General features: G+C 30.6%; 1 protein-coding gene across 2 annotated transcripts; it reads right to left on the bottom strand.

Moving 5' to 3' along the window:
• Window positions 1-5,533: 5,533 nt before the first annotated feature.
• LOC130806390 (uncharacterized) lies at window positions 5,534-13,705 on the bottom strand. 2 transcript variants are annotated; one of them, XM_057671445.1, is made up of 5 exons: window positions 12,858-13,705; window positions 7,344-7,401; window positions 7,179-7,262; window positions 6,934-7,075; window positions 5,534-6,203 (listed from the first exon to the last, which is right to left on the bottom strand). In XM_057671445.1, exons 1-5 carry the CDS (start codon window positions 13,336-13,338, stop codon window positions 5,835-5,837), a joined length of 1,134 nt encoding a protein of 377 aa, XP_057527428.1. In that variant the 5' UTR covers window positions 13,339-13,705; the 3' UTR covers window positions 5,534-5,834. The 2 variants fall into 2 exon arrangements, with proteins under 2 accessions (XP_057527428.1, XP_057527427.1); XM_057671444.1 differs by having other exon boundaries at window positions 7,344-7,404; window positions 12,858-13,696.
• Between the last annotated feature and the right edge of the window lie 3,008 nt (window positions 13,706-16,713).

The following is a 16,713-nucleotide window of genomic DNA, read 5'->3' as shown; positions in this document are numbered from 1 at the left end:
TCAAATATTATGTAGTAGTGAACAAGTATTTTTTAAAGATTGTACTTAATTGTACTTGTGAATTAAAAATACTTACTATTTTAATTCCTTTTAAGGTTCATTCTTGCTATAGTAAATGGAGATTTGGCAAAATAGCTTGTTAAATAAATTTTTTTTATTTAGGTAAATATAGATAATTGGGTTGTCAAACCATCTAATGATAATATTTGGTACATTAGTTTGTTGAAATAACTTGTTCTTATGAATATACTAATATACATAAGGTCAAAACTACTCACACCCAAAAATTCCTAATCAATAACCGTGATTTGTAAATCACCACAAAAAACAAAAAAATAATATTAAAATAGACAAAATCAAAAAAGATAAATTAAAATAACAAAACTCTCTCCTATCACATCCAACCACATAAGGGTAATTTATTAACCTCACAAATAACCGTCATTTACTAAGATCTTCTCACTCACACCAGCATATTCAAAATCAATTAGTCAAATCAATTACTAAAGCCAACTAGTCAAATCAATTACTAAAGTCAACTAGTCAAATCAGTCCCTTCAATTAACAATGAGCTATTATTTATGACAATAAAAATAGCGGTCTACTACTTGAATATTTTCAAAATAAACACAAGATGAATATTTTTATGAAACTAAAAACAAAGAACATGTAATTTCCCACGTAATGCATACTTGTCCAAAAAATAGGACAATTTTTAGCTTTGTTTTTTTGGTAAATATTTGAAATTAGATAAAGAAAAAATAAAATAATTTTGGACAGTAGTTTTAAGAGTGGATGATATCCCACATAGAAGATGGGAAGCCTTTGAAAGTATGTGGCTATGAAGTCGTTGACAGCCCACCATCAAAGATTGAGATAGGATTGGGTCCACCACTCCATCACTCCTCCGTCCTACCGCATCATTTTGAATTAAGATATACTCCCTAATATTCATTTTACTTGTTTCATTTACTTTTTTTATTATTTATTAATTTTTTTAATTTGTATTTTATTTATAATTTATAAGTAAAAATATAGTCAAGTGAGATCTTCTTTAATTCATCTTAATGCAAAAGTTTTTTATATTAATTATGCATAATTAAAAATATTAAGGGTTAAAATATTATTTCGCTAAGTGTAAAAAAGTAAATGAGACAAGTAAAATAAATAGAAGAGAGTAAGATTTTTCTTAATACTAAAAATTAAATTTTATCTTAATTGAAGAATAAATATTACTTTTTCAAATAAAATTTTAAATTTAATTTTTACATAACCTTAATTTTGTGGGGTCTACCTTGAAATAAAAAGACACTTCCTAATGGTGGAATTTAAAGAAGCCATGTCAAACATAAAGACGGCCTTGACCACATTTTCAGTCAATTATTTAGTGAGCATACAAATGTGAATCCATGTTGTACCGTTTCTTTTCTTGGCAAATTGAATTCTTATTTATTTCATCATTTTAATTATTTGTCTAATATCCCAATTTCGAACTGAAAGCAAGTTATTTTACGCACGTGCATTACACCAACATAATTATGTCTTGAAAGGCATTGTTCCATTTGAATAATTTACTTTATTTTCTACTTTAGTCTGTTTTAATAATTTTGTTTTATTTCTTTTATAGATATGACTGATATTATTTTACTCTATATTTTCTTGTTTTTAAATATTCTACTAATTTAATTTAATATATTGATTTAATTTATTAATTTTCATGTCAGAGGCAAACTATTTGAATAATAGTGGATCCCTTGTTTTAGACTAATTTGATTCGTTTGGTTAACAAATTTAAATACCTTACTTAATTAACTACCTAATATGTAATTGTATTCCCATTCTAACAGAATTGGACAAATAAGTTGTCTAAATACACTGGCAAATTCAGCTAGTTTTAATTTCTCTATCCAATAAATTCAACTCTAATTTCTATATGTATTAGTTGATTTTGTAGAGGGAGTTTTACTTTTCGATCTAATGATACTCTCTATGTTTCATTTGATTTGCACCAATCAAATTTTATTTCAATTGGAAAATACTCATGTTGGGTTTGGATTAACCTAATTGATGAAAGATTTTAAAAAGATTTTATTTTATTATTAAATTTTTCCAAAAATATAAATAATAAGTTTTTTTGTTGAAAATATTTTCTTATAAAAATATGACTAATATTCCGATTTTGAGGTTGCAACAAAAAAATTTAAATCAAAATACAAAAAGTTTACAAAATTTAGAAAATGGATCAAAACATTTGAGTTCGAATTACAATTGACTTTGACTTGATTAATTCGGTACATTCAAGTCAAGTCAGACTTTTCGTGTTATAACCCACTAAATTAATTTATTCAAATTTGAGACAATTTTGTGTTAGGTCAAGTATTGTAAACCTCGTGTGTGTAAAATTTCTAATTGTATGTATATGGTGAATTTTTTCAAAAACTAAATCAATTTTCATTATTATTTGAGGTCAATACAACAAACATTTTATAGACATCTTTTTCATTACAAGATAGGTTAAGAGATGGAAAAGACTATGTGAGAATCAAACTCAGAATCTCATCTAAATAGAGTGGTATTCACTCTAGTTAAGACAAAATCTGATATTTGATATATGTGAACAATTTTTACCCTTGCTACTTAGAACAAAAGGTTGATTCCAACTAACTTTTAATAACCAACATCACAAACAAATTAGACCAACTAAAATTTCCAAAATCAATATCTACAAGAGTCTTAAAAAGAGGATAAGTATTGTTAATAACTAATAATCAACTTTCTTTCAATTTTTTCAAAAATCATAATCAAGGAGACTTTTTGAGTAATTACTCCTCCTATTCCACCAATTTTCCCAAAGTAATTAGTGGGGAAATTAAAAAAAGTAAATAAAATTATATTTTATGAAAAAGTGCGAGAAATAAGTGGATGAAACAAAAAAATAAATTAAATGTGTGGATGAGAATTTTTAAAAGTGTGGGTCAGGATAAAAAAGAAATTTAGTATATTCTATAGAAAAGATTAAAAAGAAAAGTGGGAAAATTTTGATAAGACAAGGGAGTATATTTAGTCTAAAGTTAATTAAAAAATAAATTAATGAATTAAGACAAAATGAAAAGAGGAAAAAGCAATAGCCAATGGGGAGATTAGGTGTCATAATCAGGCGTGAAAATGAGATGATATAAAGAATTAATTGATGAATTTGGTCAAGAGTCAAACAACTCGTGTGTATGGTCTAATTCAATTTTATTTAATTTATTTTTGTATAAGACAAAATAATTAGTCATAAAATAATATTTATTGTATTAATTGTTTTGTGTAAACAGTCAATTGCCGACATGCTTATTTTTGTGATCTTCCTTTTTTGTTAATCAATTCATCTCCATTTACCTCTTTTTATAAATTAATTCATGTGTACCTTTTTTTATAAATAAATTCTATTTTATCATTTTTCACGTTTGATTCTTTTCTCCTTTTCAAGCTTTTTTTAATTCATTTTGTATATTTTATTTTCTTTGTTTTGGACAAAATTAAATAATTATAGTTGCTCGTTTACATCAGCAGAAATTTTTTACACTAATATTATTCATATGTACAAATTACAAACAAGTAATTTTATTTTTATAGCAATGGTTATTGTAAAATTAATGATAAGAATACATTCATAAACATGATTTTTTAAATTGAGTAGTAAATAATTTGAGCAAAGTGATCAATAAAGCTAAACTAATACGAGGCTAACTAATGACATTAACACCAATGCCCATTGATTATGCATTTTTTTTTTCTTATATAAGCACTATTTTACAAATAACTATTTGAAAAAATTGACTCGAGTTGGTTTGACAAGCTTAAAGTTTGTTCGATAAAAAAGTTGTTAAAGAAGTTATTATGATTATGTTTGGTAAAAAAATATGTTCGGAGAAATGAGATCAAAAAGACGAATCGGTTAAAAAAACTTACACATAATAATTTTTAATTTTGACTTAAAAGTTAACTTTATAATTTTTTTTAAAGCCATTTACTAAACTATTTTTATTTATTTGACCAATCAATCTCTCATTTGTCAAACTAGCCAAAAATAGAGTAATTGCCATTAGGAGCTTTGTTTGTGGGTTATGCACTTAAGTTGAGTTTGGAGCAATTCCTCTTGCTTTAAAGTCAAGTCAATTAATCCTACTTTGGCTAATACTCCTTTCTATTCTGAATAGACGTCCAATTTATAATTTAAAACATAATCAAGTAAAATCTTATGTAATTCATCTCAATTTAAATGTTGTTATTATCAACTTTAATAAATTTTAACCAAGTACAATTGTATGTGTAAAATATTAGTCATAAATAGTTCTAACAGAAAATCATCTGGGAAGATTAAATCAAGATTAATTAAGAAAGAAATAATGAGATTAAATGAAAATCTTGAAGCTTAATGATGAGAAATCTGGGAAGATTGAGGAAGACGTGAACGTGTATTAAGAATCTTAGTGTATGAGAGGATCACATAGGGTTATAAGGACAGTTGTCCACTGTTTAAGTTGATATAAGATAATGGGACACGTGTTGAAGAAAGAAGTGAAGAGAGCCGTTTAAAATAGAAGAAAAGCCACTAAAAAAAAGGAGAAATCAACATGTCAAAGACAGCTACAGGAGCATGTACAGGAATTTCGGAGATTGATGGAAAATCAGAAGAAACATTCTATATACACAATGATGGACTATAAATACTCTTTAAGGGACACATAAATGAGGTAACTAATTTCTACTATTTAGCGAAATACAAAGAGCTCTTAGTAATTCATTTCAAAAGAGTTATTACAACTGAATTTCAATAACCCACGTTGATTTTCAGAAACATTAAAAGCATATCATAAATACAAGAGAGTAATTGCAACTGTTCTTATTAATCTTCTATAGAACATTTGTCAGATACAGGGAATATTTTCCACAAATCATCTTTTCATAAAGACCTCACGTCAAAATAAGTCATAGGTAGTAATCCACCTTGTAGCCACTGTACTCCTAGAAGGACCTATAAGGCGAATTATATAAGACTGATACTGACTTAGGTGTCGGAATGGTCCTCGGAAAAACATTCCGAACCCTATTAACCCCTTGCTATTTCTTACGGGGACAAGTATCTTCAGAAGCGGTCTTATTGCATAACTTGGCAGGATTGCGAAATAGGTTTCCACATCACCAGTATTAATCTTTGATTAGTCAAAATCAAGAAATTAAGTTTGTAATTAATTGTTCCACAAAAGTAAACAGGAACAACAATAAGAGATATCTCGGACTAAAATAGTACATCAACTCAAGTCATTTTCGGGTCACATGTTCAGGGTTGTTTCAAAATCGAATTTTGAGTTCACATTGGTTTTTACATAATTTTAAATTCATTTTGAAGTCGAATCAAGTCAAATTCGATTACAAAGTCCGATAATTATCAGATCATCGTTGAACACCTCTAACATCAACAAATATGCAAAATCAAATGAAACATTTCATCAGAATAGAAAGTTTGATAATTCAATTGGGCAACTAAGTAATGAAGCATGGCATACGTGTAATGAATGATGATAAATTTGGACAATACACTTGATATGAGTACACAAAAGGATAACTAAACGAACATTGCAACTGTACACGAAAAAGGAAATCTACCTGAAATACATTACACATTACAGAATTGCTTACAACCCATGACTTAACAATTTGCCCCCTTTTTCTTCAATTCACTCTGGATTGAAGGGGGTAACTGAATGATTCACATTTCTACAATAAACTGCCGTCTGCAAATTCCTACGAATCGAAACACTGATATTATCAATAAAATTGAAGGTTTAGCAATCCGAGCAGAAACTCATTTCGTCCAAAGCTTTAGTCATCTCCAGTTTATCCATATCTATTGGCTTCTCCTCGTCGAGTTTCGCCTGATCGTGTTTTTCTAAACCTTCACCAGCTGCAGTACATTCCTGGAATCTAAAGCAACTTATGAGATGATCATTTGTTAAACCAGCTGCTTGCATAAACGAGTAGACTACTGTGGGCCCCACTCCTCGAAACCCTCTTCGCACTAGATCCTTGCTAATCACGTCTGCTTTTGAGGTCTTCACTGGCACCTGACGTGGATATCGGAACTTGTTTACTATAGGTTTCTGATTTATAAAGCTCCATATGTACTTGTCGAAAGATCCAAACTCCTCAGTTATCTACATCATAACACCAAGAAAGGAATCAAAAAACGAGAAAAAAGCAGTACTTCCATGAAGGGATTTGTTTGTTTACAACCAACAAAACAGTAATGGTCTTAGTGATTTTTTTAGCTCAGCCTTCTAAACTGTGTTGTTTCTATGCACGAGGATCATGACATTGTACTTCTATCTCATTGTCTATATAGCAAAATTTTAGCCCAGCCGATAAAGTAGATGACTAACAAACTAATTGGCTCGAAAGAGTTTACAACAATCCGCAAAACAATTAAGTAAGTTTTCTTCCAACTACTAGTCATTTCAATTTCTTGGTGTATAAATTGTGCTTCCATGAGTACGATTTCAAACTCTAGAGAGAAGCTTTGTTGTTGGTTAATACTTGATCAGCAGTTCAGCACATATACTTGTACTTCAGTTGGTGTTTGTCATTTGCTTCTATTCCAACTATTGTATGGTTAAACAATTAAGTTCATGTAATACCACAATCAGGACCGAATTGATCCACTAATGCCTCTTCCATATGTGCTAAATATACTTGCACATAAAATGCCAATGAGGCAATGACAAGAAAAAATGTTTATGAATCAACCCTTAAACTATCAGGCCCAAATTGTTCCATATCCATACACGTATCTATCAAATATGCTCAATATCTTTGTACATACAATGTCAATGAGGCAATGACGAAAAAATGCTAGTGCATCAAGCATATAAAATGAATGTTGTGTACCTTGCACACTTGACGTGCATTTTCAACAATGTTGCGTAGTTTTATCTCTGATAATAGAGTGCTACCAGGACTTCCAGGTCCACTAATCTTCTTCTCATTTAATTTAGAAACGGATATTGGATCAAAATTCAAGAAGACTTCCCTGCAGTAAGTTAACACTTAAAAATATGTTTACATAAATGGAGTTTCTGAAATAGATGGCTATTAAGAGAGAAATGTAGCACAAAGTGGAGATACTAATATACCTGAAGATGTTCCTTTTGCTTAGTATAGTAGGCCATGTTAGTTCAGCTAAAGCGACAGACAGGCTTAGCAGTTCAAACAGTTTGCTACAAGTAAAGAAAGGCAAGTAAATTGATCAGGATTGACAAATTGGAAAACTGATATATGTAAATTCCCTCATGACATACTTGTCATCGTGAATCGGGACTCCCCATTCTTCATCATGAAAAGCAGCATACGATGGATCTTCTTCAGAAAAGGAAATCGTGTTAGAATATCGACAAAAATACGACATCAAAAAAAGTATAACATGCAAAATAGGAACTCATGAGTCATGAACAACCGTGAGAATTTCCATAAACTAATCTCTTGATGAACAGGATTGAGCTATCCCCCATCCCTTCCCAGCAAACACACACAAGTACGCAAGGAAGAATAGGTTTTAGCAGCATAAATTTTCTTATTTGGGCCTTTCCGAAACAAAATCCGTTTTCTTGTAATCAAACATCAAAGAAGTATATTTAAACTTGTCAGCATTAAAAGAATTCTTAAAGAACACAATAAACATCGAGAAATGAATATCTATGCTATACCACCATGGTAAGGGAAAGCAAGTTGTCTAAAATTCAAATCAGTCCTAGGCTAGTTAAATAGCTAACACTTTCTCTTAAACCCAACAGCCTAAACAAAGTATTTCCACAGCAAAAGAACATATGTTGTATTGTAGTGTTTCCCACTCAATGATAATATCAGCAGAAGTCAGGAGAAAATTTACAAATAAAAGTGACGAGGTAAAAAGCCGCTCTCATAAATCATAGTTCAACAAATTTGAGCTACTAATTAAGCATTCTGTATTGAAGCATAAGTTAAAATTAGGTATATAATAATTCATAAAAATAAAAAAAATAAAAAATAAAAAACAAAAGTCCAAAGTAGAATTGTTAATGGAGTTATACACAACATTCAACATACAACTACAGATCTATGATTTCAATTATTGCTTGAAACCAACACCATCATCACTTCAATGCTTACAGAAAAAAGATCATTTTTCAAGTTCACTGTACACCAAGGCCCAACTGTATCTAAAGTTCTATTCAACACTAGGAGAGAAAAAAAATTGAAGTATCTTTGGTTCAGATGTTTGAAAAGATGCTCATAGGTAAAGGATGCCAAACATACACAATCTTACCCCCAATTTACCAAGAGGTTGTAGGTTGTCTCCACTTGGTCTTTACCCTCTACTCAAGTCTCCCACCAAATCTTAAAGTATTGATACAATGATTTCTTTTCACAGAAACTCTAAATTCACAAATTCTTGAAATATTAACAAAATTGTACATAGCCAGACACATTATTCAAAGCACCATAACTCTAGCCATACGCATAATTATAGGGCTTTTAAACTTCTCTTACATATGCTGGGGCAGTGAGCATAATAGCATCAAAAGAACAGAAGTACGACAAGTATTTCTTTCATTCTCCCGAAAATTAAAAAACTTTCAACCACTACACCCATTTGTTCATATCACAAGCCACTTTCACAATGTTAATCACAAGATGGAAATGAGGATTCTACAGAACTTCTGAATGTTCTGATCCTTGATGTTTGAAGGCTGCATATACAGTTTGCAGATCAACTGGTTTCATGAGTTATTTATGTCTATGTCATCACTAAGATGAAACAGTCCAAGCATCTCCCTTCTGCAATTACATCTAACTTCTGCAATTATAGCAAATTATTTATCCTCTAATGATGTAGTTGCTTACACACATTGGCAACACAGCTTGAATCACTACAAATTTCAAATCTAAACTTCTTGAATGCATTGATTCAAGGCTTCCAAGCCCCAACCTCTTAAAAATCAACTTCTCAAGGCAATCACATTGTACAATCAGCAAATAACATCGAAAATGGCCAAGTGTTAAGCTTCTATCTTATTCTTCAGTCTTATATGTAATTTTTTTGGCTGAGTGTCTAACCTTTGAGGGCTGAGGTTAATTATTCTTATAAAAAGATTCTTAGAGAAACAGTTCAAAATTGAAGCATCATAAGACACCTCAATATATGGTTTGAATAATCAAAGTTAATTTTATACGAAACCAAATAATGCCTTCTATGTTGCATTGGAAACCAATACAACAATCCTAAGGCCTTAACCCCAACCATTAGGAGTTTCACGGAGCCAATTATCAAAATAAAATCTTAATTATTTGGCGTGTATTTTACATTCCAGTATAGACACTTATTTTCTGCACAAGTTTTTGTTGTGTTAGGAGTTGATGATCAAATCATTGGATTATGGTCCTATGATGATGAATTTCTATTTGGCTTGTTCAAATATTCATGCCCAAAGTGAAGAACTCAATAAAGATTTTCATTACAATTGATCACCTCTTGATAACTCCCAATACAAAATTCTAAAAAATCCTCGAGTTCAATGATGCAAATGACTATCCTCAACCTACAATTTCTATTATGAATGGCATTGTAATAGACTTGAGGCCATAGCAAAGTAAGGGACTTGTCCTACATCATCTACTAACGAAGGGTTTATAGATCAAATGGGCTCTCTCACTTATTAGACTATTCTTTGGATGACTTTTCTCTTTGACCTAATTTCAGAACTTTGCCCTTAGAACTTTTGTTTCTAAATTACTTGAAAAACAACAATTCTTTTAGGAACTAATTTCAAACTAAATAATAGTTAATGCGCATCCCTAAGGGAAAATTGGGATCCCCACTCTCACAATGCGAAATTAGAACATGCAATCAGATGGCTTGCCTTTTTAAAAGAGAGGGAGGAAATCTTTTTTCTAAAAAACAGTTTTAGTGCATGCTATAGTTATAAAAGAAAAAAGGAGAAAGAAAGAAAAGCTACAATCAAAATTTTCAACTGGAAAGAGTGAATAGTGAATTATTCAAGGTAGACTCGCTATGGAAATTCTTAAAAATGAAAACTTTACTTTTTGATTAAACCCAAAAAAGAAAACCAAAAATTTCAACACATGGCCAATTGTATCTAAGTGTAAATGATAAGGATTACCATTTTGAGCTCAACAAGACTCATTAATCCACAAACCAAAACAACACCAATGCTAAAACCTTAATTCACAAACCAACAAAGAAAAAACTACAAAGGCACAACTTTATCATTGCTCATAACCCAAAAATCCACAGTTTGTTATCTATGCATTTATAATTAGCTCACCACACCAGGGCAACAAATTGAATCTCAAGTCAAAATCGAGCTAAACTCGTCCATCACAAGAAACCAAAAGACCGAAGAAAGAAGAGGGAAGGATCATAAGAATTGTAAAATGCAAGTCAAAGTTTTGAGCAACATTAACAAAGTAAAAGAAATACTCCTTACTTCCAATTAGTTTAACAATATTCCACAATTCGTGAATCAACACAAAAGAATGATTTTAAGTAATGCATACTACGGTCTAGGAATCCAAAATTGACTACCAACATTGGGAATGTTTGACAAATAATTGTTCGTTGTTGGTTGTTAGACTTAGTCGTTGGCTTTTTCAGTTGGCTTGTTTGACCCGCTGGAAGCGTCGACTATTTGTGTTGGTTTTCAAGCTTACTTGGATAAGCTAGCAGTTCAACAAGAGATGTTTGGTAAAATTAAATATTAGTTGTTGGCTAAAGAGACATTCTAAACCACATGACAAAAAAAGAGAATCCTTTCTTCCAATTAGTTCTCACCTTCTTAAAACACAGATAAGTGAGAAAATATCATTTCTAATAGTTCAAAAAGGGTACAACAGCAACAATACAACACAATTTCACCATAAACTCTAACACATGGTCAATAAGAAGAAAGCCAATGGCAAAGAAAAGGATTTGAGAGATGGAAATGGAGAGGGTGGGGTGGAGGGTAGGCACTTCTGGGATCGAAAAAAGTAATGGGGTCAAATGCCCTCAATAGTAGTGAAGTCTGTAGTAGTCAGTAGCATTGTAACATAAGGTAGGGTAGGTTTGAGAAAGTGCACAAATGAACAATCATATTTCATTGAGTTGGGGCCTAGGCAAAAATGTAACAAAAAAGGAAAGAAAACAATTTAAAAAACATATCCAATATTGAACCCTTGCATATGTTTGGAACCAATTCAAACTTAGATGGAAAAGCAAACTGCAAAAATTACTAATTTGTAACTCTCATATACCCCCTACATCGTTCTTTTATAATTGCACCAATTCTATCACATTGTGAGAGACTAAAAGCCTAGGAGAAGAATTTGTGCAATCAAAAAAAGAGGAAGCATTTGGTGGTTCAATGAGGAAACTTTTGAAAAATACACACGCTTTCTATATTTGGAAAATGTTAAAGTTTAAAAACAAGAGTAACATACAACGTAGTATTAAGTTTATTAAATTTTGCTCAATTGTCACTAGGGGTGTGCAAAAATTCCGATCCAAATTATCCGATTTCGAAAATCATGTATCTAATTTAAAACTAGGATAATTTATCCGTTTTTTGAAAAACATATAATTCGGATCGGGTATCTATCTTTAAACTGGATACCAAATCGAGATCTTTGCAAAACCGGATATCGGATTATCTATGTTTTTAATATTTTTTACTATTTTATGAGATATATATATATACGCTTTTTATGCAAAAACTTTGTTTAGGTTGTTGAATATACTAATAAGTACGTTTTTCAACTACAACTAAGTTGCATAACTAAATATAGTTAATTAATTTCAACCATCTTGCCAAATTAATTTGTTTTCTAACTTTAAAAAATAAGCTTGATTAAAAAAAATAAAGCAAAGTGAGCTTATAAATTTTTGTAAAAAAGCCAAATAATATAAGAATTTAAAAATCGGATATCCGATACTCGATTTGGATTAAATCAGATATTCACATATCCGGTTTTTCGGATCGGAACCGGATCATGATTTTCACTATCCAGAAAACCGAATATCCAGATCCGTATTGATTCGATATCCGATTTTATACACCCTTACTTGTCACCTTAATTATTTACACTACAAGTTATTATCCTCCCCCATTGTTAGAAACAAGAATATATCTATCTATAATTTGTACTAAGCCAATGTACATGCTTTCATAGCAATGCAACTCAGTAATCTTCAAACATATGCTCACCTTCCTCAAATTACACAATCCATTACCACTTCAAGGATCAATATCATTGTGCGGCAATGAAAATTATGAACAAAAAAGATCCTCCGAAATGGACAAACATGCACATAGATATCGATAATTCTCCTATTAGAGCTGAATCATCATCATTGTTGCCATTTATTGCCATTACATTCCTTTCCCAGCAGAACTACAACTTTAACATAAAGCAACAAACTATCATAAAGTTCTTCCACTTCCTCTTAAATTCCTCATAACCACATAAAAACTCTAACCAAAATTCCTAAACTTTACCGGAATAAGCTTTAAAGTCAAAACATTTCCAATATAATTCACAAGACAACCAACAAAAGCAATTCCATATAAACATCAAACTAAAATAACTTTTTTAACAGAACAAAAACACCAACAAAAAATCCTAATTTTTTTTAGAACAAGCTGAAAAAGCTACAAAATTCACATTTCACACTATAAATCACAATATAATCAACAAAAGCAAATCCTACATATATATAATATATATATATATTAAAAAATGTAATACTTTATTAGAATACAATAACCAGAAAATCATACCAGTATTTGGGGTAACCCAAGCACATCTTTTCTTAAAACAAGTGCCATCAACCTCACTCACTAACCCTAACCCATCATCCACAACCTTACAATCAACCATTTGCTTCCTCCTTATCCTCGGTACGCTACTCCTGCTAATCCTCCCGGTAGAAGCCCGGCTATGTGAAGAATCCGAGGACGCATCCGACGAACACGAAGCATTTAGCGACAAATTCCCCCTCAACAGCTGACTTCCGTGCCTTAAAATCGACGGAGCACTAAGATTCCTCATCGGCGGTGACAATGTAGGCGTAATTTGACCTAGTTTCTTTTCTTTACTCTTAGATTCCGTCTCCGGAGAACTATCCACTTTTTTCTGAAGCTTTACCGTAGGTTTACGAGCTTCAATGACAGTTCTTGTTTTATTTCCAGCAGACACTAACACTTTTCTTTCCTCAGATTCTGTTAAATTCGTCGATCTGACCCTTGGACCTCCCGACATTGACGAAATTTTCAAAGCAAAACCTAAATTTTCTCGTAAAATGATATCAATTAGTGTTTATTTCAAAATTAAGACTACCCAATAACGTACATTGTCAGTACATTAGGGTTTATAGTTAGGGTTTTACAAAGGGGAAAAATTAGTACATTGCAGAAGAAATTGAGCACTGAGTGTAGAGAGTGAGGTTGTGATGGAGAAGAGTGAAGTGAAAAGGTGAAAAGGGGAGAGTTTAGAGGAAGCACAGAAGGGATGATTCTGGAGAGTAGAGAGAGAAAGAAGAAGAGGAGAAGAGAAATGGAATAAATTTGGAGGAGTTGGTAAGCAAGGTAGGGAGACTAGAGTACCCATTCAAAGAGTGACACTTATAATAATATTAGTTTGATTTTATGATTATAATTTATGATGATGATGAGGATGATACTTCTAAATTAATGACTACCAATTACATTTTGTCACTTTGATTTTTAGAAATGAGGTTTTGTCAATTCATTGTATTAATAAGTGTCCCAATTAGGGGACAATTTACTACTCTACCTTAGAACATGTTATCTTGGTTTTTTCAAGTGTTGAATGACTTCAATCTTAGAGAATTCACTAAGTGTTTATGATTTAGGTTTTAGGTGTTTGGATGTCCACTTTTATTATTGTTTTGTAGTTGATTTGACTTTTAACTTGTTGGTTGGTCAAATTGTTAAAAACAATTATTTGGTAAATAACTTTTTAGCCAGCTGAAAAACTAGCTTTTAAGTCAAAATAAAAAAGCTACTCATGTTAGCATTTTTGTTGGCTTTTGGCATGTTGACCCACTTTTTCTCTCATAAACAGTCAATATCTAATACCTAAATTTTCAAAATATTTTCATAAACAGGTGGCTTTTTCAATTAGCTTAAAAGCCAACAAAAACAACCAACATTTTCATCTCGTTAAACAAATCAACTAAAAAAACCAACATCCAAAAACCAATATTCAATTGTCAAACACAAATGAAATTGGAAGTCAAAGTGAAAAGTAAAATTTAAATTTCCACTTATTCATTTTATTAGTTATATCTAAAATATTTTATTTATATAAGAAGGAGATATTAAAACATGGTTTTTGATGGATATATAAAAGTTAAAATGCATGCATACAAGATCTTATAGATTCCTCTCGATGTTAATATATATATATATATATATATATATATATATATATATATATATATATATATATATATATATATATATAGACAGATAGATAGATAGATGTAGAATCAAATAAGAAGGATGGAAGGGTGAGAAGAATTTTTGTTTGATTTTGTTCGGTTACTATATATACAAAAAAAGGATATTATGTTATAAATTAAAAACAATTTTAAAATTATTTCATAGTTACCTTTCAGTGTAACATTGTTACTTTCACAATTATGAGTTTTTGGCTCAATCGTGATCATTATTTTTTTTATTTTAGTTAAATCAAAGGGTGTAGAGTATATATATATATATATATATATATATATATATATATATATATATATATATATATATATATATATATATATATATATATATATATATATATTATGATTGTTTATACTATATATTTACAAATATTAAGGCTCAAATAATATTTGAAAAATGTGTAAAGAAAATTTAATTTTAACCAAATTGTAGAATAAATGAAATATTACAAATAATTAAATTACAATAATTAATAAAATATGAAAAGTTTTAGTTCACAATGAAAATAGTTGGTATTATATGGATAGTAAAAAAAAGACAAAAAAAAATGTTAGTTGACGTACAAGAGTTGTTGTTTTGAGGTGTCTTAAGTCAACTAGAACACATAATAATGCTCCTAAGATTAATAATTAGATTCTCAATTGATATAGGCACAATTCAATATTTAGGTACCCTAATTCAAAACTGAACGCTTGCAAATTGAGCAACAATTAATATATACACATATTTTAATGAGAATTACCCAATGCGAACTACATCACCTCTAACCTAAGTGTTTCATTGATGTCAATAACAAGCTTCCTTGAAGCTTTTAATAGAGAACTACAATGGAGATACAAAGAGGGTTGGAGAAGAAAGAAGGATTAATTTTTAACTACAACCTTGAAGTTTTAACTTTTTAAAAACAACAGCTGTGAACTTTTTTTTTTGCGAACAATAGCCTTCAAATTATAAAGACGACATCAATACAGTCACTTCAAATTATATAGATGACTTACTAAATGACCATTGACCAAGGTAATAACATTTGACTTTCGATAAAAATCATTAATCTAACCTAAATTATCTAATTACCTTGGTTAGACCTAGACCCTTCTTTCCCGGCCTCTCTCTACCCCTCCTCATCACCATTCACCACCATTTCCCCACCCAAACAGCAGCACCACCAACAGTCCCCTCATTTTTCTGTTTACCTTTGATCCTCTCTCATTTTTCTGTTTTATTGGAATCTTAATCTCACATCTCTTTTTTTTTACAGTAAATCGTCTTTCTTATTGAATTTTGATATCTGGGTATCAAACAATTTTATTCTTTTGATTCTTGAAAATTAAGGAACGTTTTTGGGGTTATGGGTAGGAATTTTAATTTGAGCTTTCATCAAATCTCAATTTTATATAAGAATTGAAATTAAATTTTCACTTATTATCATACTAAAATTTACAATAGTTTCTGAAATTTGATATATGGGTATTTAAAATTTTGACAGTTTGATTACATTTTGAGTTAGGATTATCAACAACAACAAAGCATACTTTAGGGTTAATTTTTTGGGGGTTTGACTTGTATATTAGCTATAATTATTAAGATGCTTTGGGAGCAAAGGGGACGACTATGGTGTTAATGTTTGTATTACTTTTTCATGCTTAAAATCATCTTAATACTTGCAAATGACCTCGTGTCATTAGTACACCTTCAAACTATGATCTTCAACTGTTTTTGAAACTTTTAGGTTTCGCTTTCACTCTTGTTAGGCCCCGTCTAACATAAAGCATAAGGGAATGGGTGGAGAAATGAATCACACCATATGTAAGATTATGGTGATGAATATTCGTTTATTTGAGGCTTTGTTTATAGTGTTAAATGTGAAGGAATTAAGAATGTTGAAAGTAAATGCATGTACTGCTTGTAAAGTACCTTAAGATTTTCATCATAGCTGTCATGTGTTGTATTTGTAGAATATGCATAAACCTACTTACTACTCCCACCGCATATGTTATTTCAAGTCTTGTGTGAGCCAAGTAGATCAATTTTATCACCATTCATTGATATTGTTCTTTGTAAGCCAATTTCACACCGTCAAGGATCTGAAGCCTATGATTGGCTATAACGGGTGTCTCTACGAGTATGCAGTTGAGCATTCCCGTTTCAGCTAGTA

Source organism: Amaranthus tricolor, chromosome 2 (assembly GCF_026212465.1).
Source record: "Amaranthus tricolor cultivar Red isolate AtriRed21 chromosome 2, ASM2621246v1, whole genome shotgun sequence".
Classification (NCBI taxonomy): Eukaryota; Viridiplantae; Streptophyta; class Magnoliopsida; order Caryophyllales; family Amaranthaceae; genus Amaranthus; species Amaranthus tricolor.
The sequence above is the reverse complement of the archived record's forward strand: the minus strand, read 5'-3'. Positions and strand labels throughout refer to the sequence as shown.

Bases quoted from the DNA above. Each gene is read 5' to 3' on its own strand.
- LOC130806390 (XM_057671444.1), bottom strand. From the start codon at position 13,338: ATGTCGGGAGGTCCAAGGGTCAGATCGACGAATTTAACAGAATCTGAG. The intron at 7,263-7,343 runs GTATGTCATGAG...CTTTACTTGTAG, and splicing joins GTCCCGATTCACGATGACAA to CAAACTGTTTGAACTGCTAA. The intron at 6,204-6,933 runs GTACACAACATT...GTTATGATGTAG, and splicing joins ATGCACGTCAAGTGTGCAAG to ATAACTGAGGAGTTTGGATC.